The 23,123-nt window shown below is 36.4% G+C and overlaps 2 protein-coding genes across 3 annotated transcripts; one reads left to right on the top strand and one right to left on the bottom strand.

Moving 5' to 3' along the window:
* Nucleotides 1-1,347: 1,347 nt before the first annotated feature.
* On the bottom strand, nucleotides 1,348-2,668 carry LOC137947816 (E3 ubiquitin-protein ligase PUB22-like). The gene has a single exon (XM_068793608.1). The coding sequence runs from the start codon at nucleotides 2,548-2,550 to the stop codon at nucleotides 1,348-1,350; it is 1,203 nt and encodes a 400-aa protein (XP_068649709.1). The 5' UTR covers nucleotides 2,551-2,668.
* Nucleotides 2,669-9,831: 7,163 nt separating this feature from the next.
* On the top strand, nucleotides 9,832-12,976 carry LOC137948085 (MND1-interacting protein 1-like). Of its 2 annotated transcripts, XM_068794025.1 has the most exons (4): nucleotides 9,832-9,999; nucleotides 10,083-10,858; nucleotides 10,949-11,697; nucleotides 12,129-12,976. In XM_068794025.1, the coding sequence occupies exons 2-4, from the start codon at nucleotides 10,105-10,107 to the stop codon at nucleotides 12,645-12,647; spliced, it is 2,022 nt and encodes a 673-aa protein (XP_068650126.1). In that variant the 5' UTR covers nucleotides 9,832-9,999; nucleotides 10,083-10,104; the 3' UTR covers nucleotides 12,648-12,976. The 2 variants fall into 2 exon arrangements, with proteins under 2 accessions (XP_068650126.1, XP_068650125.1); XM_068794024.1 differs by having other exon boundaries at nucleotides 10,083-11,697.
* Nucleotides 12,977-23,123: the final 10,147 nt, after the last annotated feature.

Raw genomic sequence — 23,123 nt, 5'->3', positions numbered from 1 at the left:
AGGTTCAACCTTCATGGCCAAATGACAACGGTCCAAATGAGACTGTACATGAGTGTTTGGCTCTTGTCTGACACTTTGCATAAGAAAAAAGACAAAATGTCAATAATAGTAGAAAATAATACACAACATGCAGATGAAATTATCAAACTTTCACTCACATTGTAAATTCATGCATAGTTCTAGTATCACTTGATTTACTACCTCCATCATCTTTATTGGTTATCTATTAATCATGGATATGTCTGTTATTTATTTAAAATCTCAAGACATTTTCTTATGGAATAATATGTTTTTTAAGAAACCCTAAACTTACATATAAACACCAAGAGACCTTTTCCACATAAGAGCAAAGAAAATAAATGACTTTGTTGGGAGTTGAACCCAAATTCTCCAAGTGAACTGGTGCCTTATCCATTAGGGCACAAAGTCTTCAATGACTCTTAACTCTTCCATTACAAAATTCATGCACTGTCCAATAGATTAAAAAAAACACAGGAGGAAGGATTGAATGGTGTTGCATTTTAAGACATTCAGATATTGTACCTTGGAGGTAATTTCTCATTGCAACAATTTCTAGACATTCAACCACACAATCTGGTTTTGGGTCCATAAAGAATGCCGCCTACAAGTTTTGTTTTAGATCAAAGTTGGAAATCTCAGGCGCATCTATGATTATGCATTAGAAATCATGCTTTTGTATATTTGACGCTTGACTAACCCCATCTTAAACTAAAATTATAGATAAAACATGTGCCTTCTTACAATCTCACTAGCACTTGCAGTTCTGCTACTAAATAACACTAATATGAGCGAGAATAGCCACAAATGAAAATTCCCAAACACTTAGACATTGGAGAACATATTGTTATGGATTAAGGCATAACACAGAACAATGCTCCCCAACCGATAAGCGACATAAAATTCAATCTGAATGATAGAAAATCAAGTTGTATGTTTTTCAATGTAAAAGAGATAGATAAACAATTACAGGAGCACTCATCGAAGGTGCAATTTTTTCAATGATAGTATTTTCAAATTGGAGATCCCTTCCAACTGTATAAATTACTTGTACCAAAAGAAATAGCATGTTGAAAATCTAACAGTTGGAAGGCCTTCATTAGATTGTCTAATCAAAATTATAGATAAAAAATCATTATGCTCTTAAGCTAGATGTTTAATCAACGAATATTTATGGTTTGAGAAAAAGGAGAAAAATAAAAAAGAAATAAATTCAATGCTAACTTAATCACTCCAAAATTTTGATATTTCAACATTGTAAGGTTTAACATTCTGATTAATTTAGATTTATAACAATTTAATCTACCTAGTCTCATTTACGAATCTCAATTAATCCCTGAATTCACTAGGAAAACATGGGTATTGCCTCCATGAATTCCCATGCAGCTTGACGATCTTCATCGCCTTCTCCTTTGTCGAGCACCTGCCTTCGATTTGCAGCAAACCCAGAAGCTTCTTCACGGAACCGAGCATCACCATGTCCTCCAGTACTCTATCCGTCGGCATAGCATTGCAAATCAACCACAAGATCTTCACCCCCATCTTCGTCGCCAGTTCTGAAACTCTCAGTATCTTCTTCGACACCACGGAGATGGCCAGCCCGTGATCCACGAACGCGGATCTCCCCTCGGGGCATCTGCAGAGTCGTTTCAGCAAGTACATCATCTTCTCGCATTTGTGTCGATTCACGTCGGGGAGGAGCTCGATCAGTGTGCAGACGGTTCCGGCTTCGATCGCCTTCAGCAGGTTCTTCCTTGATTTGGCCGTGATTTCGATCACTACATCTAACGCGAAGGAACTCTCTTTGCTGTAAATCTTGTCAGAGAGAAGCTCCAGGAGATATTTGAACACGTTGATGTCCAGGTCGGCGATGATTTTGATCCAGTCGCTCCGGTACTTCTTCGCCATCTTGCGCAGAATGGTTACCGTGTTCAGACGAGCCTCCGCGCTTCCCCTCTGCAGCATGATGGACATGGATTTAACACAATCGGGCTTCGACAGCAATTGAACCGACGCTTCGTCTGATAACGAGAGCCGGCTGAGGACAGCCAGAGCCTCCTCGCACGCTTGAAACGTCGTGAAATCGCCGTTGTCCACCAAAATCTCGAGAATAACAGTACCCATTGTCTCGATTCCTCCAAATTTTGAGAAATCTTCTTTCATGTCTTCGTCCACCTCGACCATGGATCTGAGTTTCTTCAGGCAGCTGAACTTGAACGGCGTGGATTCGAGCTTACCCAGTTGAGAAACCAGCTCCTCTCTACTGTTCCTCGCCGGCGACGGCGGCGATGAGGAAGAAGGAGACCGAGAGGTTTGCTCTAACCAGGAGAGTATAAGGCGCTTGAGGGTGTGATTAGGCGTGAGGTCGAAGCTCTCCAGCTCCTGCATGGTGGCGGGGCACGTCGTCTTCTTGTAATTGTAGAACCATTTCTCGATGTTCCTCCTCTCGTAGGTGACGCCGGTGGATATGGCCACAGGGTCACTCATCATCTCCATCGAAATGGGACACCTAAAGAACAGAGGAACCTCCATTGCTGCACCGCCAAGCTGCTGCCCTCTCCTCTACTGAATTCACGCTACCGCCAACGATCGAAACACCGAAGGCTCACGAAGCTTAAATAGACAACCAGAAAAGAGAAGAAGAATCAAAGTCAGAACTCAGACCCATTAATTAAATAAACAGATGCTGCTGCAAGCTGTGTGTCTACAAGCCAAAGCCTTAGAAAACTTCGAATCATTTCCAGTCTTGAATCGTGATTGCGGGCGGCAGTAGACTGCTACCTTTTCACAATCTCCTGCATAATCACATCCGTCCACCGATTCCTTCATCGTCTGGGATCTCCGACCGTTGGAGGTTTTGACTTTGGGAGATGGATATCTTGTGAAAGTACGTATGAAGAGGAGAAGAGATAGAATAATGGATTCAAAGGGTCTCTTCACTCGGTTACACCGGCGAGGACGGCGAGGCAATATTGTGAGTTTGGGCGGTTGAGCTGCCCTGTGACTTATTCCTTGGACTACTTATAAATTTTCTTTCACTAAAAATGGAAGAGATTGCAGATGCAACTGGCCGAGGATATTGAAATTTCTCACTTAAACCATTTCGCAGAATGTACAGATAATCGGTACAGGTGATTAAAAGAGTTTTTATTGAGTTTGAATGAATTACGCATTTCGAACAGCCGAAGATGTTATTGGGTTTAGATCGAGATTAGCGGACTAATGAGAACTGAGATTGTAATGGTGGATCTCTGAAATCGAAAACGCATATTTTCAGCTCCATTAGTCAAATGATTTGTGGAATTAAACAACAGGGAAGATGACGGTGAGAAGGCGTCACAAGCTTCGTGTAAACCGCAAAGTCAAACGCAGTGGGGGTTTTATTAAAAGAGTGGGCATATGGGCATTTTGTCAAACATGTGGGATGCAAAGTGATGTTCCTCCTTGCTTCAGGCGCCGAACAGTCTGTCTTGCCCAGATGCGGCTGCCGTGGTGGCTCACTGTGTCTTGCTTCTTGATTAAACCATATTGTCAAGCAGTTGGGATGTAAGTGAAGACTCTCCTTGTTTCAGGTCATGAACAGTGTTTGTCTTGCCCAGATGCCGCTGTCATTGTGCATCACTCCGTGTTGTTTGTTGATTTGGATCGTGGGGATGTTGAACTCCCATTTTAATAATCTAACAGGGGGTTTTCATTGACTGCAGCAGGTGAAGCTCAGCGCAGTTTGCTCTCAGGTACCTGTGTTGATAATCAAATATGGATGAGAAGATGGTGAGTTAAACTACTCTGAAAAAATAAATTCAACGCGTCCAGATAGCGTATGAAACTAACAACTGTTCACCGACTGTGTGTAGTTGCAGTTAAACAGCTGCTTCTTCATTTTCTTTCTGGTCTCATATCACAGAAGCATTAAATGGTTTCCCAGATGGAAGAGAGCAGTCGGAAACCTTATCAAGAGTCATGATAAAAAAAATCGAAGTTCGTAAACCTACTTGCTCAAGCCAATGAATTCTAGCAATTGGGGTCTGTAACAAGAAGAAGGTAAGGCTGTCATGGGAGCTCTGGTACTATTTGTAAATAGGTAAGCGGGTAGAAGCCTATAAAATCATTAAATTAATTAAAATTGACTAATTGCCACCGGTTGCAATTCAGTCTAGTTGGTGGATTGAATTTTCATTGTTGTCATCAACAATTCGATTATTGAAATGCAATTGAATTATTGGTGGTAATTCAAAGTCTAAACAATTGGCTTTTTAAAAAAATTTCATGGCCAATAATGTTCTCCATATGTGGATGCATATGGGAATTTACATCTCACAATACGAATTTAGTATTTCATTGGGAGAAGTATTCTCCCAATTTTTATATGGAGAAAACTCTTTCCTATCGAATTTTTAAATTCATCGGATTCCTTTTCCCAACATAATTCAAAATTCGTCAAGAAAAGTCTTTTTCTTTTTCTTTACATACTCTTAAGCATATGTTTCCTTCCTTACGTTCCATTTCTAGTTTGAATTGTGAAGTTTGTCAATTGAGTAAACACTAGTAGAATACTTACTCCCCTTGAGGCAAAACTAAAAGAGTTACTCTTTTTTCTTTATTTCACACTGATGTGTGGGGACCCTTAAATATTTCCTTTGTTTCTCAATCCAAGTACTTCATTACTTTTGTTGATGATTTTTCTCAAGTTACATGGTCATTTTTACTTAAAGACAAATAAGAAGTTTTACCTAATTTTTACTCAGTTCAATACCAACTTAAAGGTTTTTCAGTCAAATAATGCAATGGAATATATGTCAGGAGAATTACAATCCTTTTGCAGGGACAATGGAATCATTTATCAAACTTCTTGAGTTTGCACACTATAGTAAAATGGTTTGACTGAGAGAAAGAAAAGACATCTTCTAGAGGTTGCATGTGCCATTCTTCAACATATGCATGTGCCCCATTTCTACTAGCCACATGCTATTCTTATAACTTATTTTCTTTATCAACAGGTTGTCTTCCTTGGTTCTTAATGATAAGTCACCATGCTCCTACTTTTTTCTTAGTGAAGATATGTTTTCCCTTCCTATGAGAGTACTTAGGTGTACTTGCTTTGTTCATGTCACATCTTTGCATACTACTAACTTGGACCAAAGGGCTATTAAATGTATATTTTTGGGCTATTCTCGTACTCAGAAATGATATGTGTGTATAATCCTTCTCTCAAAAATATGTTTATATCTAGAGATGTGATATATTTTTAAGTAATTTTTTTATTCATTCAATGGTGTCCCCACCTAGTTTTTCTTTTGCTAATGAGTTTCCCAAGCATATTGTGCCTATCGAAGACTCAAAATTTCATAATAGTGATGATTTATCTTTTCAACCCCCTAAAGCATTGGTTGATACTACACCCATGGAATCCACAAATCCTTCTGAGGTACGTTCACCTTTTCCTCCTTGTGTTTTTGGTCCTCCATTTGATACTCAACCAATTTCTCTTTAGAAAGAGCCTAAGTCTTGCACACAACCATCTACCTCTCACCCCAACTCCAATTTTTTATCTACTCATCGGTTGTCACTTCCTAGCTTCTATTTCTTATGTTCCTATTCCCCAATCTTATCAGGAGGCCCTTTAACATCCAGGATGGAAAATAGTTATGGAAGAAGAAATGGCAGCCCTATATGAGAATCAGACTTGGCAATTTGTTCCCCTTCCATCCATAAACAACCGGTGAGCTATAAGTGGGTATTCACCATTAAACATAATCTAGATGGTTCTGCGGCTCGCCTTAAAGCCCGACATGTGGCCAAACGTTATACTTAGTGCTATGGTGTTGACTATGAGGAAACGTTCTCACCTATAGCCAAGCTAAACTTGATACGTCTTTTATTATCTCTTGTTGCTAACTTTCACTAGTCTATTGTTTAGCTTAACATGAAAAATGTTTTTCTTAATGAAAATATTAAGGAGGAAATTTATATGAGGCAACTACCTAGATATGTGGCTGAGGGTGAGATGGTATGCCACTGACAAAAATCTTTATATGGTTAGAAATAATCTCCATGAGCTTGGTTTGACAAGTTTAATCAAGTTATGCTTTGGTTTGGATTCATAGGTGCTCTGTGGATATGTTTTGTATTTGTTAAGATGATATTATTTTGACAAGTTGTGATACCGACGACATTAATGAAGTCAAACACAAGATATGTAGCAAATTCAAGATATAAGACTTGGGACTTCTCAAATATTTTATTGATATTGAAGTCCTTCAATCCAAACAAGAATGATTGGATGTCGTCTTGCTGACACCCCAATGGATATAATGCAAAATTATATGCAGGTTCTAGAGAAGATGTTGATGTGGGCAAGTACCAAAACTGGTTAGGAAGTTGATTTATCTTATTGTGACTATACTTGTTATCTCCTTTACCTTTAGTGTTGTCACTCAATACATGCATACACCTCAATTGTCTCATTGGCAGGCATTGGAGAAAATCCTCGGATACTTGAAAAAGGCTCTAGGACAATGGTTCTTATATAAGTGCCATGGTCACATCAATATTGAAATTTTTTGCTGATGCAGATTGGGATGGATCTCTGGATGATAGAAAATCCACCTTAGGGTATTGTACTTTAGTTAGAGGCAACATTGTTACATGGAAGAGTAAAAAACAAAATTTAGTTACAAAATCCAGTGCTTAAGCAGAATATAGAGCTATGGCACATGAGGTAAACGAGCTTCTATGGATTAAATCCCTCCTAGCAGAGTTGGAATTCAACAAAGATATCCTGATGGAATTCCATAGTGATAATCAAGTTGCAATCCACATTGCATCTAACCCGATCTTTCAAGAGAGAACAAAACATATTGAAGTTGATTGTCACTTTGTTAGAGAGAAACTACAAGCATACATTATATGTCTCAATCATGTCTTGTCTCAAAGGCAACTTGCTTATATACTCATAAAACTAGATAGCTCAAAAGTTCTTTCTATTATATGCACCAAGCTAAGAATATATGGTGTCTTCTCACCACCAACTTGATGGGAGTGTTAGAAGATATGATCAAGCTTGAGTGTCATAGATGTAATAAGCACCTACTAGGGTGAAGAGTATGCTTGTAATTGTTGTATTTTTTATATCTATAAATAAAGCTTAAGAGGGAGGATTAGGGTATCCAAGATCACATCCCTAATCCTCTCTTTTCTTTCACCAATGAGCATTCCCTCTCTCTCACGCACTTAGTCATCTCTCTCTTTGCACTCTTTTCTCGCATCTTCCTCTCTTCTCTTCTTCTTCCTTTTTCCTTCCTTCACTACCTTAATTGAAGTTATCAAATATGGAATATTGGAATCTACAACCCTAAACCCTTTTTATTTTTTTGTTTTTGCTTTTGAGTGTAATGCAAAGATAATGATTGTTTATTTGCCATTTTAATGTCTTCTATATGAGAATTCCACTCCGATTTTTCTCCAATTTCTTAAGATTTATTAATTGCCTACTAAGACTTTTATATCTCCTAATTTTTCTCCCCCTTTTTACTTCATTATTTTTAATGGAGACTATAGGTTTGTTTCCCCTATAGATGTGCTCCCTCTTTTAGCATGCAATGATCTCCCTCTAGCTATTTGATTTTAGTATCATTCTCTAAGGCCTATATGTTTATTATGTATCTACTCTTTTTTTTTCAAACACTCCCATATGTTCATGAATGGAATTATTCATAAGTGACTCAAATACAATAAGAACACAACCCTCTTTTGAGGGATCTTGAGATTATACATTGTCTCAATGTTTAGACATGCAAGACATCACACAATGACCAAAATAATGGTTAAAGTAGATGTTTGATTTTTCTTGTAGAGCTTAATTGGCAATGACTCCACTTCGCATCGATCTACTAGGTGGTTCCCTATAAGTTAATTCTCATGATCCTATGTGTGCCCCTTTCATCATCCTTTTGGGCTACATTTTCTCTTTTTCCTTCTCAATTTTCCCACCTCCTCTACTCTTTGGATACTCTTGGTCTCATGTTTAGCTTTCTCGATTTGAGATGACTTCATATGTCATACATGTCACCTTTCATTTGGTTTTATTTTCATTTTTCCAATTTCTTACATAAATTTGTCCAAATCTTCACGTTATTTTTATTACTTTCTTAAACTTGTTATGACGATACCAATTTATCTTATTTTTTTTCATTCAGCTTCTTTTCTTCTTCCATACATTTTGAGTGAGATTTTATAGTTTCAAAGTGTACGCTCTATCTCATGTGTTCATTCTTGCTTCTTACCCAATTTTTGTTTTTAATTTATCATACAAGTTTAGGAGCTCATTTATAAGTTTCCCCGTTGAAGTAACCTTATTTCGATCATTTACAAAATGTTATAGATAGGGAAGATCAATTATGCATTTTCATTAATTGATCATGCCCCCAAATGATCAATCACGACATCAATCAACTACTTTGCAACCCTTTAAAAAATAGGTTGACCGATCATATTTTATAAAATGGTTTGGTAGTATTTTGTATGATCCAACATGCTATAGTGGATGATCATTCTTGCCCCTTCAATGATTGAACATACTACACTAGATGATCCATCATGCTTTATAAATCTTACCTAACAACATTTCGTATGATGGTTTGTTCTACTAATTGAATGATGAATCATGCCTATTACCAGTATACAAAAATGAGTTCTAAGCTTGATATAGGCCATGACTAAGGGTCTTGCAGTTTTTTTTTTAAATATTTATATGCAACTAAAAATATATTTTTGGAAAACATATCATGCACTTTTTTTTTCTTGAACTCAAAAATTGGTGTAATACAAAAGCATGGGATAAGAGTTTCAAGGGAAGATTATACTTGCGAAAACTTATATTATAATTCAAATCCTTTCTGTAACATGTAAATGACGATTTTGAGTATAGCTTTGAAAATATGAATGTCCTAATGCTTCATAACACACTTGTGTTTAAGAACCGAAATTTGTTGTTCTTGAGATTTTTATAATGATGCTTAGATTCTAGTCTTCAAATCTCCAATCTTCTTCTTTGCGTAAGTTTTTCATCATAGCAACAATTTTCAATGAACTTTTTCTTTGGGTCTTGACTTAAAGTTTTGCCATAGACTTTATAAAATCGTGGTGAAAAACATGTGTCTAATATACACTAATATCATCGTTATTAGCATACTTTCAAGCTACTTATTTTATTATCATCAAAATAATGGAGACTAACATTTTCACCCCCTGAACGTACTCTTGAAACTCAACTATGCAAAAAACCATGATGGGTTAGAAATTTGATCTTTTCCTGTTTTGTTCTCCTACTGTCCAACCCTATCGCCTGCCTCATCCCCGACATTCTAGATGCCATCCAATTTTTAAATATAACCTTGTAAACTTTATAAAAAATTGAAGTAAAAATATAAAATATATAAACATAATAAAAATGTAAAATTGAAAACTCTAACAATTCCATACAATAATTAAAGTTCTTATTTCCCCAATCCTTATTTAAGTGAAGAATGTATATTTTTTTAAAAATATAAATGTATTTTTCAAAAACATAAAGGGTAATATTGTAATCATTGTGCATAAGGTTTTCGCAAGATGGGGCTAGGGAAACCCATTCCTGCCCTAAAACCATGGGCATTTTTGTACTTACGCCATGGTGGCCCCACTTGGTGAGGGTCAATTCCGTCCCCTCATGGTCACATCTGATCAAGTTATTAAAGGGTAGTTTCGGAAATCTAATTCTTCCAAGGGAATATGTGGCAAAACTTTCTTGCAATGGCATTACGTCCATCTCTCGTCCCCATTCCCCGCTTCTTCGCTCGTCTCTCACCCCTACTCTCGTACACTCCTGAAAGAGAAACCAGAAAAGAAGAAATTGAAAGCAAAAAACAAATGATCAATCATTTGGCCGATTGATCGATTCATCCCCTCCTTAAAATTGAGTTCGAATTTCGTACACTACAATCGGTAAGTTTCTTTCTACTAGGAAGTTTCTTGATTTTCAAGTACTGTCTCTATCCATTTCACATTTAATTTGATCATTTTTTCAGTTTTTGCTTTCTTTCCTCTCCAATGGGGTGCTCTGTAAGAGAAAAAGCTCTTCGCAACAATCGAAAACCTCGACCTTCAATCAAAGTCGACGATCATCACAGCCACGGTAACCCTTCGTTAATTGCTACATCCACAGCAAAACCCCTTAACCAATCGGATCCCAGCGGTGCCGAAAAGCTGTCGAACCTTAGCCCTAGCCCAAATTTTGATGAAACCGGTTGGGGCTACTGCACCGAAGACCAATTAGAAGAATTACTGCTGAAAAATCTTGAGTTCTTGTACAATGAAGCGATCTCCAAACTTATCGCGCTGGGCTACGACGAGGATCTCGCTTTGAAGGCCGTGCTGAGGAATGGCCACTGTTATGGTAGTATGGATGTTTTGACGAATATTTTACATAATGCAATTGCATATATCAATAGTATTTCTAGTAGTAATAATAATGGTAGTCATTCGGAGGAGCCCGATTTGGTTTTTGCTAATTTGAGGCAGTTGGAAGAGTACTCTCTGGCGGGGATGGTTTGTTTACTTCAGCAGGTTCGACCTCAGCTGAGTAAGGGAGATGCCATGTGGTGTCTTCTAATGAGTGACCTCCATGTGGGTCGTGCTAGCACCATGGAAATACCAGTTCTCCCTTCTAGCACCAGTAATGAAGATCATGGTGGAGCTTATGATGTCTGTAAGTTTCACGGGAGCTGGGGTGTTGGTGGGACTGCCGATTTACCTGCCAATGGATCAGCATTTGATGCTACGATGATGAGTTTTGCTCCTTCAGGTATGAGTGAGATTGAATGTCCCAAAAGGTTCAATCTGTCCCCGTCCATGAAGTCATTGTTAAAGAGGAATGTGGCTATCTTCGCTGCAGGCTTCAGGGCAAATTCCAAAGCAATTGCACATTCACAGGTGCAATCCCACACTTGCCCAAGCTCTTCATACTCCAGTGGAGAAGCCGTCAATGGGACTGCATTGGGGTCAGAGACCTCAAATATTGAGGAATCAAAGGATAATCAGAACTTGGATGCAGTTGATTCTGTATTGGGAAGTTTGGGTAATTTAAGCCTGGATGACAAATCTGATGGGACATCGGATCAGAAGAATGAGATGATTTTGACTTTGATGCATCAGATTAGGGAGTTGGAAGTGCAGGTGAAAGAAAGGAAGGAATGGGCACACCAGAAAGCATTGCAAGCTGCAAGAAAGCTGAGTAGTGATCTTACTGAATTGAAGACATTGAGAATGGAAAGAGAGGAGACTCTGAGGCTGAAAAAGGGTAAGCAGGCCCTTGAGGATACAGCCATGAAGAGACTTTCAGAGATGGAGAATGCACTAAGGAAAGCAAGTGGTCAGGTAGACCGTGCTAATGCAGCTGTGCGACGACTTGAGACTGAAAATGCTGAAATTAGGGCAGAAATGGAAGCATCAAAGCTGAGTGCTTCAGAGTCAGTTACGACATGCTTGGAAGTCGCAAAGAGGGAGAAGAAGTGCCTTAAGAGGCTCTTGGCATGGGAAAAGCAAAAAATTAAGTTGCAGGAAGAAGTTTCCGAGGAGAAAGAAAAAATCACCCAATTGCAACATCAATTGGTACTTATCAAGGATGCACAAAAAGAAACGGAGGTGTGTGAATTCAAACGTTAAGCTTAAATTATTTGTTCTCTATTCTTCTTTTGACACATAAATGATTGTATCACGGAGATAATAGATTGTTTATTGGAATTTCTAAGACACTCTTTGAGACTTCATTTACAATTTATACCAGGGTTCTCTTGCTTATTGCTTGCTTCATTTTGGAAAAATCTCATTAATTTGTTTTCTTGCTACGTACTTTACAAGGTGCAACTTTTAGGGGTAGAAACTCTTGAGTGCTTTTATTTGTCATGAACTTGTGAATTGGCATCTGTCAACTATTGGAAATGGGCAAGACTGGTGTGCACTTTTTTTTTTCTTTTTCAAAAAAGAATCTTGGGAGGTGACAAAGACTTCTTCTTGACTGATAAAACTCATATATGCTGCTGGTGGTAGTATCATAACATTGAGTGTTTCTGCAGGTAAAATGGAGACAAGAAATGAAGGCTAAAGAGCTTGCTATTGCACAGGCTGAGGAGGAACGAAGAGCTAAAGAGGCTGCTGAAGCTAGTGTTAAAAGGAGGCAGGAAGTTCTGCGTCGCAAGATAGAGATTGACTTCCAGCGTTATAAGGATGATATCCAACGATTGGAGCAGGAGCTTTCACGTCTCAAAGCCACAACAGAGTCAACTCAAATTAGTTCTGCAACAAATATCTTACCTGCCAGAGACTCTGATGCAGCAAAGCCACCTAAAGAGACAAATGCAAAGTTACTTCACGAGTTGCAGAAATTGCTTGAATCATCAAAAAAAGATGTGACCCTTGATAGGGAATGCTTAATATGCATGAAGGAAGAAGTGTCGGTTGTATTTCTTCCATGTGCACATCAGGTTATCTGTGTCAACTGCAATGAAGAACATGAGAAGAAGGCAAAGAGTAGCTGCCCTTGCTGCAACGTTAAGATTGAGCAAAGAATCCGTGTCTATGGAGTGGCATCATGATTTCTGATGGTGATTGATGGTTTTATGTTGTTTGTTACCATGGCTAAATGGGGAAGGGTTGTAGTGGTTGAGAGGATTGGCTGCAGCTACTTGGTAAATAGAACCTCTTCATCGTCCATATAGCTGCTGCATTCAAAGTAAATAAGTCATGAATTTGCCTCATAAGAGCAATGTTGCTTTTGAGACTCGCGAGCCAAAGTTCTTTTTCGTTTTGCAAAAAAAAAAGGACAAAGTGGTCTTGTAATAAGTACAAGGAAGGTAAGTTTTGAAGATTCCTTAATTACGGCTCTTTTATACTCAGGTATGCTACTAATAACTGTGAACTTGAATGCGCATTTTATTTCTTAAGAACCACTGAGCAGACTGCCGAGTAAGTTTCATGATTCCTTTGGCTGGGTTTTTCCTCACCCTTGTTTTTGCTCTTGGCTCGTTATTATCTGCGGGTATGTAATTAAGAGGTTAAAGTATCTATTTCTTCACAATTTGGGGACAATTCTATCAGTGAAACGTATATAATCTTTCCAAACTGAACTGGTTTTCCCCTCTGCTTTAATGGTGCCGCCATGGTGCCGCCAAGGAAAGCTTGTTTGCATTTGCAGTCATATAGCTCGCCGGTTGGTGGAATGAAGGGCGAAGGTGCGGCAGAGTTACCCCTCCGAACCTCTATGTAAGGGGAGAAGTTACTCCATGCTTTCTTTGTTTTTTAATGTTCTTTAAAAATAAATGGCATCGTCCTAGGAGCTTGTTGTCAAAACTGGTTGAACAGGTTTCAGCAACATTAGGTTAGAGTGATAATTAAACACAGCTAAAATAGAAGAGGTTCGACAACTCGAGATGTTCTTAGGTTGTGTTTGGAACACAGAAAGTGGAAAGAAAAAAAAAATAAAGTGAAAAGAAAAGAGAGCTTCCATTGCTCTTGTTTGGATGCCCATAAAAAATGAAAGAGAAAATGAAAGGGAAATATAATTTCTTTTGTTTGGATACAGGTGAATGATTGAGATAAAAAAGAGAGCATTTAAGGTCAATAAAGAATACCAGGGGACTGATAAAGCATGGCCTTGGGAATGATCTTTAATAGAAGTCTTATTCATTGATCATGTTTAAATTACAAGATCGTATCTTCCAATCCTATCTGATTATCTCAAAATCAAATTTTATCTTCAACACTTTCCTTCAAGTTGGAGTGCATGTTAATGATATTCGGCTTAGTGAATAAGTCTGCAGTTTGGTCGTTTGGTCGTATATGGGTTGTTTTAATCATCCATGCTTGAATCTTTTCACAAACTAAGTGATAATCAATTTCGATGTACTTGGTTCTCTCATGAAAGACCGGGTTTGAGGCGATGTACAGAATAACTTGGTTGTTACAATACAACATGATAGGCTGAGTATGTATGATTTCCAAGTCCTTCAAAATGTTCTTCAACCAGGTAATTTCGTAACATGTGGTAGTCATAGAACAATACTCTACCTTGGCAGTTGATCGAACCACCGTTGTTTGCTTCTTTGTTTTCTAAGAAATGGGTGATTGTCCAAGAAATATACAATACCTTGTTATTGACCTTCTTGTGTCGTTACAACAAACCCAATCTGCATCTCAAAATTCTTGATAATAGAATACCATATCTTGAAGTTTGTTTCAAATATCAAATAACTCTATGTGTTGCATCAAGGTGTGGTGTACATGATTTTTTCATAAATTGCTTTAGAACATGGCCAGCATAGAATAAATTTATTCTAGTAATAGTCAAATAGATCAATCATCCCACATGATGCTTGTATGATGAATGATCATTTAGGAGTTCGCCATCGGATTGTGTAAGAGCCAAGTTTTGTTCCATTGGGAACTTTGTAGGTTTCACTCCTAGAAATCCAGCATCTTCTAATATCTCCAAGACAGTTCCTGGGAGAGGGAATCCCCTTTGAAGACCTTGTTACTTCTATACCCAAGAAGTATTTGAGCTGACCAAGATCCTTAAGTTTGAACTGATTGGATAATAATTGTTTCACATATTCAATTTGTTGCAGTTTGTTACCTACCAAAACCACATCATCAACGTACACAAGTATTATTGTAAAATTGCCATTGTAGGATTGGATGTATAAAGAATAATTTGACTTTGATTAATGAAACTCAGTAGTTTTGAGGGTTGTCAAACACTTAAAAAACATTGTCTAGAAGCTTGTTTTTAATCGTTTAGGGACTTATTGAGTTTGCACACTCGAGTCTCGAGTCTCCTCCTTTCGTCAAAAATCGGGAGGTATGGACATGTATACATATTTATCAAGATCATCATGTAAGAACGCATTGTTGACATCTATTAAGTTGGCTCCAAGGCCAATCCCAAAATGACTAGCCAACTTTGGAATGCTCTTTTCTAACTAATAAATTCAAGATCTTTGATTTCACTAATCCATGTGGGACTATTCCTTAACACTCCCCCTCATGTGTAGGCACATGGATAATTTGGGTAGAGACCCACATACGAATATTTGCTCTGATACCATGTTAAGTTGGGTCCAAAGCCCATCCCAAAATGACTAGCCAACTTAGGAAACCTCTTTTACAACTAATAAACTCAAGATATTTGATCTCACTAATCCATGTAGAACTATTTCTTAAAAACATCAAGTGGGTGAATATGTCATCCTTTAATAGCGAAAACACTCAGTAGAACACATACAATAATCAGCTTGGCAACTTGGGCAAACGTCTCTTGATAATCGAATCCTTCGACCTGGTTGTATCATTTGGTGACTAAACGAGCTTTGTAACGCTCGACAGTGCCATAAGATTTGAGCTTTACTTTGTAAACCGATTTAAATCCAATTGATTTTCATGTGTGTTTAGTATGTAATACTTGAATTTCATCATGCATGGCTTGACACCATTTAGGATCCCTCATGGTTAGTAAGAAACTAGTTGGTTCTTTGGTAACGATTAACGAATTGATAAAAGATTTATGAGAGGTGGATAACCGGGCATAAGAAAGAACTTGAGAAAGCACATAAGGTGTACCTGATGTGGTGACCATATTGAAGCCAGATGATTGTTGAGGTCGTGATGGTAGGGTTGCTTCCACATTAAATTTGTAAACGAAGCTAAGTCGCTTAATTGGTCTGGTAGAGAGGTGACGAGTAGGGGAAGGCAAAGGAGAAAGTATGTGGTGTGAAGAAGCATTATTAACATTTGTAATTTCAGGACTTTCTGACTGAGTAGGTTTGTCTAGTATAGGGTCATCGTAAAAGACAAATGTTATGAGAGGAGGAAACAAAGGACTCTTATTGGCAACGAAAATGTGATTAAGAGGGAATTCTTGTTCAAAGAAAGTAACACCCTGGGAGACAAATACTCTATGTAGTTCAAGATCATATACTCTATATCACTTTTGTCTATAAGGATACCCACGAAAAATGTAACGCAACGGATTGTGTGTGTATCAAATTTAGATGGTTTGTGGGCATGAGTGGAGGTAAAATATAAACATCCAAATACTCATAAAGGTGAGTAAATGGGTACCACCCCCCCCCCCCCCCCCCCACAAAACTTTTAGGAAGATGGGCTTGAAAAAACAAGGGGACCATGGATGTCATGAATGAAGCATTTAATGGATAAAGCATGGCCTTGGGAATGATCTTCACTCATAAATTTATTTTATTAGATTATAGTAACTTAAAATAGTGCGTTATTTAAATAAAATAATTTTTTAAAACTTAATTGTAAGTCAATATTTGAATATTACACAATATTTTGTGTTTCTAAATATTTAACCTTTTCTATTTTAAAGAGGAGGGTGATTGTCCCTTTCTTCTTCGGCTAGAGGAAGAATGAGTGCAATGCTAGCAATCGACCACCTTCCTCCACCGTCCCCTCCATGTGAAGATGATGGGATTCTCTCTCTCTCTCTCTCTCTCTCTCTCTTCATTGCTTCTAATGACATGGATCAGACAACAACACAAATAACCGATCTTTCTCATATTTGTGTTTAACACCTGATCTTGCTGGTTTATGGTCCTCTGGGTTACTAACTGGTGAGACAGTCATAACTACATTGAATAACTCTAGAGTTGTTAGCTAGTATTCTATTTGTTTTTGCTATCTATTGAAGTTTTTCCTATCAAACAATTTGGGTTTCAATGATTTTTTGCTTTCCCATTCTAGAAGTTTGAATCTCTTTTGAAATTTTTTGGAAATAATATGATGCAAACTCACAAAACTTAAATAAATAAATTAATAAATCAAAATTAAATATGGTGTTGATGCATACCTTTTGTCGATCCTCTTTATCAATTAGATATAGAATAATAATAATTAAATAATACCTCCATAATGACACAATATGATTGTTTGGATCTGTAACTGCTTGATCTAACAGTTCAGATATGTAACTGTTTTCATCCAACGACTCTGATCTTGATTCATCCCAACGGTTAGATTGATTCGATGAAAAACTCATCCTACCCTACATGTCACACATGTGATGTGCAAGCCCACTGAACACGTCCGAATATGCTTATGTAAATTTCGCACAAACTCAAGGAAAATTGGTGGGTATCTATATTAAACCCAAGAAGTCCCTGTTGCTTTTAGTAATGTGGGACTGATACCAACCAAGCTATACACATGCACATATGCCTCTTAGATGCATGGACATTTTATTTTTAAAAACCTCTGACATTTTAAATTTTAAATAAAAAAATTTATGACCTACCTTTTCACATGAATGAAATGGATTTTCTCCTAGTTTTGTAAGAGACCCTTTGCCTCCCCTTCCTCGTTTCTTGTGTGATAGAAAGGGTCACCCTCACCTTTAAAAAACCAAAAAATGTTATTATTTTATTAAAATATAAAATGGTTACATAACTTACACTAAAATAGATTAGATAGGGTGAACATTAAGGGTGGCATTTTATCCATTTACTACCTTTTATCAAGAAATATTTAAGGATAATTTCATAATGTTAATTTTAGTAATATGAAAACTTACAAAACTCTAACTTTCTCTCTCTAAGTCATAGCTCAATCTCATTGTCCTCTTTGTCAACTATCATTCTACAACCTAACACATTTATGTATGAAATTATTTTCAAGTTATTTTTTATTTTTATTTAAAGTTCAAAGTGGGAGGAACTTATCACCTTTTATTAGCTAAATTGGCTAACATAGGGGAGGCATTGTGTTGTAATTTTCTTTTGAATATATAAAATAAATATAAAACAAGGCAAGGCTTTCCCTCAGCTCCTCTCACATGATTGATTGAAATGAAAGTACCTAACCCATCAGTGGTGGACGGAACCACCTAACTCTGGCAGGATGGTCCCACCCCATTTTCTCCCATCTTTATCTATACCATCTTTCTCATTAATGTTACTTTTTTATGAATATTTTCATTTTTATAGTAATTTTATAAAAATATTTTATTTTATCTATTTATCTACCCATTTACTCTTTACTTGCATATAATTTGGTAAACAAATGAATAACATAATAACTTCTTTCATTTTGGCCAAAATGGATGATAAAATAAGTATAAATTAAATAGAACATGTAACAAAATACTTATCACCTATTTCATGCGTTACCCATTTACTACCCAGTAGTTCATTACAATCTGTGGCATGCTCAACTTTGGGTTGTATATTATATGGTTGATAGAATTACTAGCTTATATTGAAAATGTACAAATACCAAAAATAAAACTTTGGCATGAGTTCATAATCATATCTTCAACAGACCATAGCTTTTCTAGTTCTTTAAGTTGAATGTATTATTATAATAAAAAAAACTTAGTAAGTGGGTCTTCCAATTTTTGGCTTTGTCACCTAACTCTGGGATAGGATTGGGTGATTGATTTTTACTTTTGGGATTTTTGCAATAGATTTTCCTCCATTGTGCATCAAACAATGTTGGCTAACTAAAAAAAAATTACTTAAAACTAAAATTTTGCTAATAAAAAATGTAACACTGGGGAAAAGTAAATCCTTGTGAAAATGGCATCACCAAGAAAGGAAAAGTATGTTGTTGTGAAAAATGATATGCTACTAGACAAAAACATGTTATTCCAAAGTGCATCATGTAAAAAAGTTATGTGATTTTTGATAAATTATAGATTTTTTTGTAATAAATATTAGAGAAAAATTAAATTTATTCTATTAATGTAAGTTCCACAAGGTTGGATGAACCTAATTCTATTTTATGTAGAGATAGACTTGTTATATATTAGGTAAGGGTGTCGATTTTGTCCATTTACCTGATATTCAGTTTATAGTTTACTAAAATGGAAAGAGAATGAAACAAAAATTCTCACTCGATTTGGTATTTAGGCAACAATGAGTACAAGTTATTTTGCACTTGTCAAATTTTTGAAAAAGAGAAAAACTTCATTGACTTAATTATAACTGAGTACAATGAGCTTCTATTTATAATAGAGGAAACAAGTAGAATATAATTACAAGTAAACTGCCCTTATCCCAATTACACCCAAAGTCAAACATTTAAAGATAAACCCTAGCATAATTAAACAACCAAACATAATTAGAAGACTAACATAACTAAAACACTTTTAATTGAGATTCTTTTATGAGACCTCCTCCTGTGAGACTCTTGTAAGACTCCACCATATTAATTCTAGCTCTGTGAGACTTCTTGATGTGAGAGTCATGTTAGACTCTTGAAAAAATTTTGTTGAAAAAATTCTTCATAGATGCAAAATTCTTCATCATTTGTTTTACCTCTTTCTTGAATATTTTGGTCACACAAAACTTACTACAACATGTGTAACAAAATACTTGTTTCTTGTACTTCTTCTACTTTTTCCCCTCAAGTTAGGGATAAAAATGATATAGAGACCCAGATTGGACAAAACACGATGTGGGAGAAGAAAATCACTCCTAGTTGTAAGAAAAAACTCCATATAGTAGTCAAAAGAGTCATAATCTGAAACACACTCTACTCCATTTTAAAGGCAAAAAAAATGACCCAACTTTAGCGCTCTTAGGTGTAGAATAAAAGACTTGACTCAAACTAAATATTGGGCACACTCCTATACTTCTTAGGTAGTAGGTCTAGGTGGGTTGATTATGAAGTGATGAAAACACAAAAAGATAAATTGAAGAAATACTAGGAAAAAACAATTTTAACTAGAATGAAGCGATTATGGAACCATCATACTTCCAAACGAATCTAAAATATAATTTTTTTTTAAATAGGAGAGATTATAATGGTAGAACTTAATAAATTTGACCAAGTATAAATTTTTTTGGGGTAACCACAATTTTCGGAGTTGAAGATGTGTAAGATACACAACAAGTAACTAAAATGCAAAACTTGAAAACAACATCGAAGAAGGAAATTTTTGCATACCTTGAACGAGGACATCATGAAGTGATTAATTCTAATCATAACTCTTTAGAAGAGAAATTTGGCTAAAAACTAGGATTCTAAGGGAAAATGAAACTCAATTCACGCCAATGCATACAAAGATAATAGGAGAGAAAATAGGAAAAAGGAGAATTTTTTTGTAGAACTGACCTTTAGTACTTCTGATATTAATATCTCCCACAATATAGATCAGAATCGCAAACCATTTATTTTTTCAGATACTAGACTCAAAGATCTTTAATTTGATATCTAATTTGAAATAAAAAGTTTCGTTCTCGAATCTATTATGATCTCTTATTTTTTTTCATTCTATAGTTTGATTATTGCCCAACTCCAATACGAATATCTCCTTACATATAGATAGACTTCAATACCTTTCATTAAAATATAAATTTTATTCATAAAATATAATATTTTGTGACAAAGAATCTGATATATTTTGAACTCTATAATTTGAACGAAATAAGTTCTTTTTCTTCTTTGGCTAAGATGACCATTGACTCTTCCGATATTGATATCTCCCTCTAGAAAACTCAGATTGAGAATTAGTTTAATCAGTAAGAAAATAAACTTATAGATATATCTTTTGACATATAATTCAACATATAAAGACTCGTTCTTGATAGCATAAAATACCTCAAAAGTTAAAATTTTCTGCTACTGCTCGAACCTCTCTTACAATTTGACCTTTGCTGTTTCAAATATCGATTTTTCTTTGTAGAAAAAAGTGATTACCAAAACAAAAATTGCATTAGAAAGTAAATTCAAAGATCTAAAATTCTAGAGATGATAAATTAGAAAAGGATTATATTATCTCTATTGGTTGACCAAGTTAACTCACAAAACCCGGTCTGATACTATGTTGAATTTTCGAAAAAGAGAAAATTTTCATTAACTTGATGTAATTTGAGTACAATGAGCCTCTATTTATAATGAATAAAACAAGTATAATCTAATTATAATTAAATTACCCTTATCCCAATTACACCCAAAATCTAACCCTGAAAGATAATTCTAATATAATTAAACAACTGAACATAAATAGAAGACTAGCATAACTGAAATACCTTTAAATAAGACTGTTTTGTGAAACTTCTTCTAGTGAGACTCCTGTAAGACCTCACCATATTAATTCTGGCTCTGTGAGATTTTTTGCCTTGAGAGTCATTTAAACTTCTATATTTCTTATTCAACAATACCCAATTAAATAAATTTATATTTGAGTTAATATATTTTTAAGATAAAATATTCAAAGTACACTTTTTTAAGAACTTTGTAATATTCTTTAAATGATTTTGATTCTTAGGTTTTTATATATAGGATTACGTATTTTTTTTATAATTTTATGATTTTATAATTTTTAAAATAAAATGTATCATTATTCCATTTATTTATGTGACTATCGGCTCTGTAAACTAGAAATGCAGGTGTTTGTGCCGTGATTTCATGTCGGCCGGGTTTCCTCTTCACTGGGGAGAGGGAAGAACTAGGAAGCTCCAGCAAGAATCCAGAAAAGGAGTGATACTGGATTAAACTATCGAACTAGGCTGGTGAGCTACTTTCGATTTTCAGCGTACAAATGACGCCCACACGTCAAGAGGATATGGCTGCGTTCGTTAAGACAATTTGCAGAAACATTTTCTTCCTCGCTTAAATATTTCCTACCATTTTTCTGCGCACACGGACGACCGTGATCTCTGTCGGGTGACAGTAATGTCTGTCCTCCCCAATCACGGATCTTATGGTTGACCTCTTCTCATCTCTCCCTCCAAAGAAGCAGCCTCCGCTGGAAAGACGCTTGCGAGCACAGGAGGACGCAGAGTCTGGCAACACCTAGCCCTTGGAATCTGCCTGTGTAGATTCCCGCGCGCGCGGTTGCAATCAATAAGGAAGCAAAGCAGGAGAGAGCAGGTCAAAATGAGAGAGAAGGTTGGGGAAGTTGCGAGAAACAGTGTGGCCGATATTCAAAGAAATGGGTGTCACTGAATCTCCTCCCCTCTCTTTCTCTCTCGTGCCTCTGAATGTGAAATGCAACAACTGCTTCAGCAGCAGCAGCTGTTCAAGGTCATAATAATATCGAAGAGTCCCGTGACATTGGAAAAAAAGAAAAAGTTCACTCTGTTCTAGAACTCATCGAGACTTTCACCGTTCCAGACCCATGACTTGGGAAAGTAAACGCTTCAGCGTCCTCTCCGTCTCGATCAATCTCATCAATTCTGAAATAAACCCACTACGATCTTGCATTCTTTCAGTCAGTAACAGAACAACAATGCACTCGCCAAAACTTTTCTGGCAAACGACTGGGGCTGTAAAAATTTCAAGGGAGAGAACGGCTATCGTTTTCCAGACCAGTTGGATCCACTGTCTCCAGCAGCAATCACTCTGTACCGGTGTCTCACGGAGATTGAACATACCCAAGAGCAAGCAAACGACTTCAACAACTAACCCTTTTTTTTTTCAAATCTCTCTACCTAAAATTCCTAAATTTGTCAACCTGATGAATCAGCTGCGTAAGCATGAACAGGGTTTGACAGGAAGACAACGATCCTAGCTTTGAAAAATCATTATCTTGGAAGAGGTTTCTTAAACTTTGGATAAATCTAAAATGTTTTAAAATGGCATCAAAGCAGGAACAATAGCCAGTACATGGAGTTAGCCCCAATTTTAAAGCATGAGACGAGATGTCTATTTCATACCAAGTTATTGAAGCTAACAAAGTCTTTATTTTAATGGATTGATTAAAATCTTTAACAGATGCAGCCCTGTTGGCCATGATGTACTTAAGAATGTCATTATCTCTCATTACATCGCTAATGAAGACGTGTCCCACAGTAAAATGGAAATCTCTATCAGTCTTTTTTGACGTATTAGTAGTTATTACAGAGCTGTGCTTTAATGGATTCCATGTGAAGTGAGTATAGTTGCTCTCTCACTTGCAATAAAGTGGAGCCACCCCTGCCTTGCAGAGAAAGAGATGCAAAAACAGTCCAACACCCCCACCTGCCTTTGTTGGATTCTCTCATTCTTTAAATGAACCATCATGTTCTCTCCCATGATTTCATTGCCCCTTCTCACAATTAATATCATAATTAATA

The sequence above is a fragment of the Aristolochia californica genome, unplaced genomic scaffold, assembly GCF_029961685.1.
Source record: "Aristolochia californica isolate CCGP_79_NKW_82.1479 unplaced genomic scaffold, dmAriCali1.0.hap1 SCAF_13, whole genome shotgun sequence".
Lineage (NCBI taxonomy): Eukaryota > Viridiplantae > Streptophyta > Magnoliopsida > Piperales > Aristolochiaceae > Aristolochia > Aristolochia californica.
The sequence above is the reverse complement of the archived record's forward strand: the minus strand, read 5'-3'. Positions and strand labels throughout refer to the sequence as shown.

What these genes read in the sequence shown, in the direction of transcription:
- LOC137947816 (XM_068793608.1), bottom strand. Translation starts at nt 2,550, where the DNA reads ATGGAGGTTCCTCTGTTCTTTAGGTGTCCCATTTCGATGGAGATGATG.
- LOC137948085 (XM_068794024.1), top strand. Translation starts at nt 10,105, where the DNA reads ATGGGGTGCTCTGTAAGAGAAAAAGCTCTTCGCAACAATCGAAAACCT. An exon ending in ATGCACAAAAAGAAACGGAG is followed by an intron (nt 11,698 to 12,128) that starts GTGTGTGAATTC and finishes GTGTTTCTGCAG; the next exon opens with GTAAAATGGAGACAAGAAAT.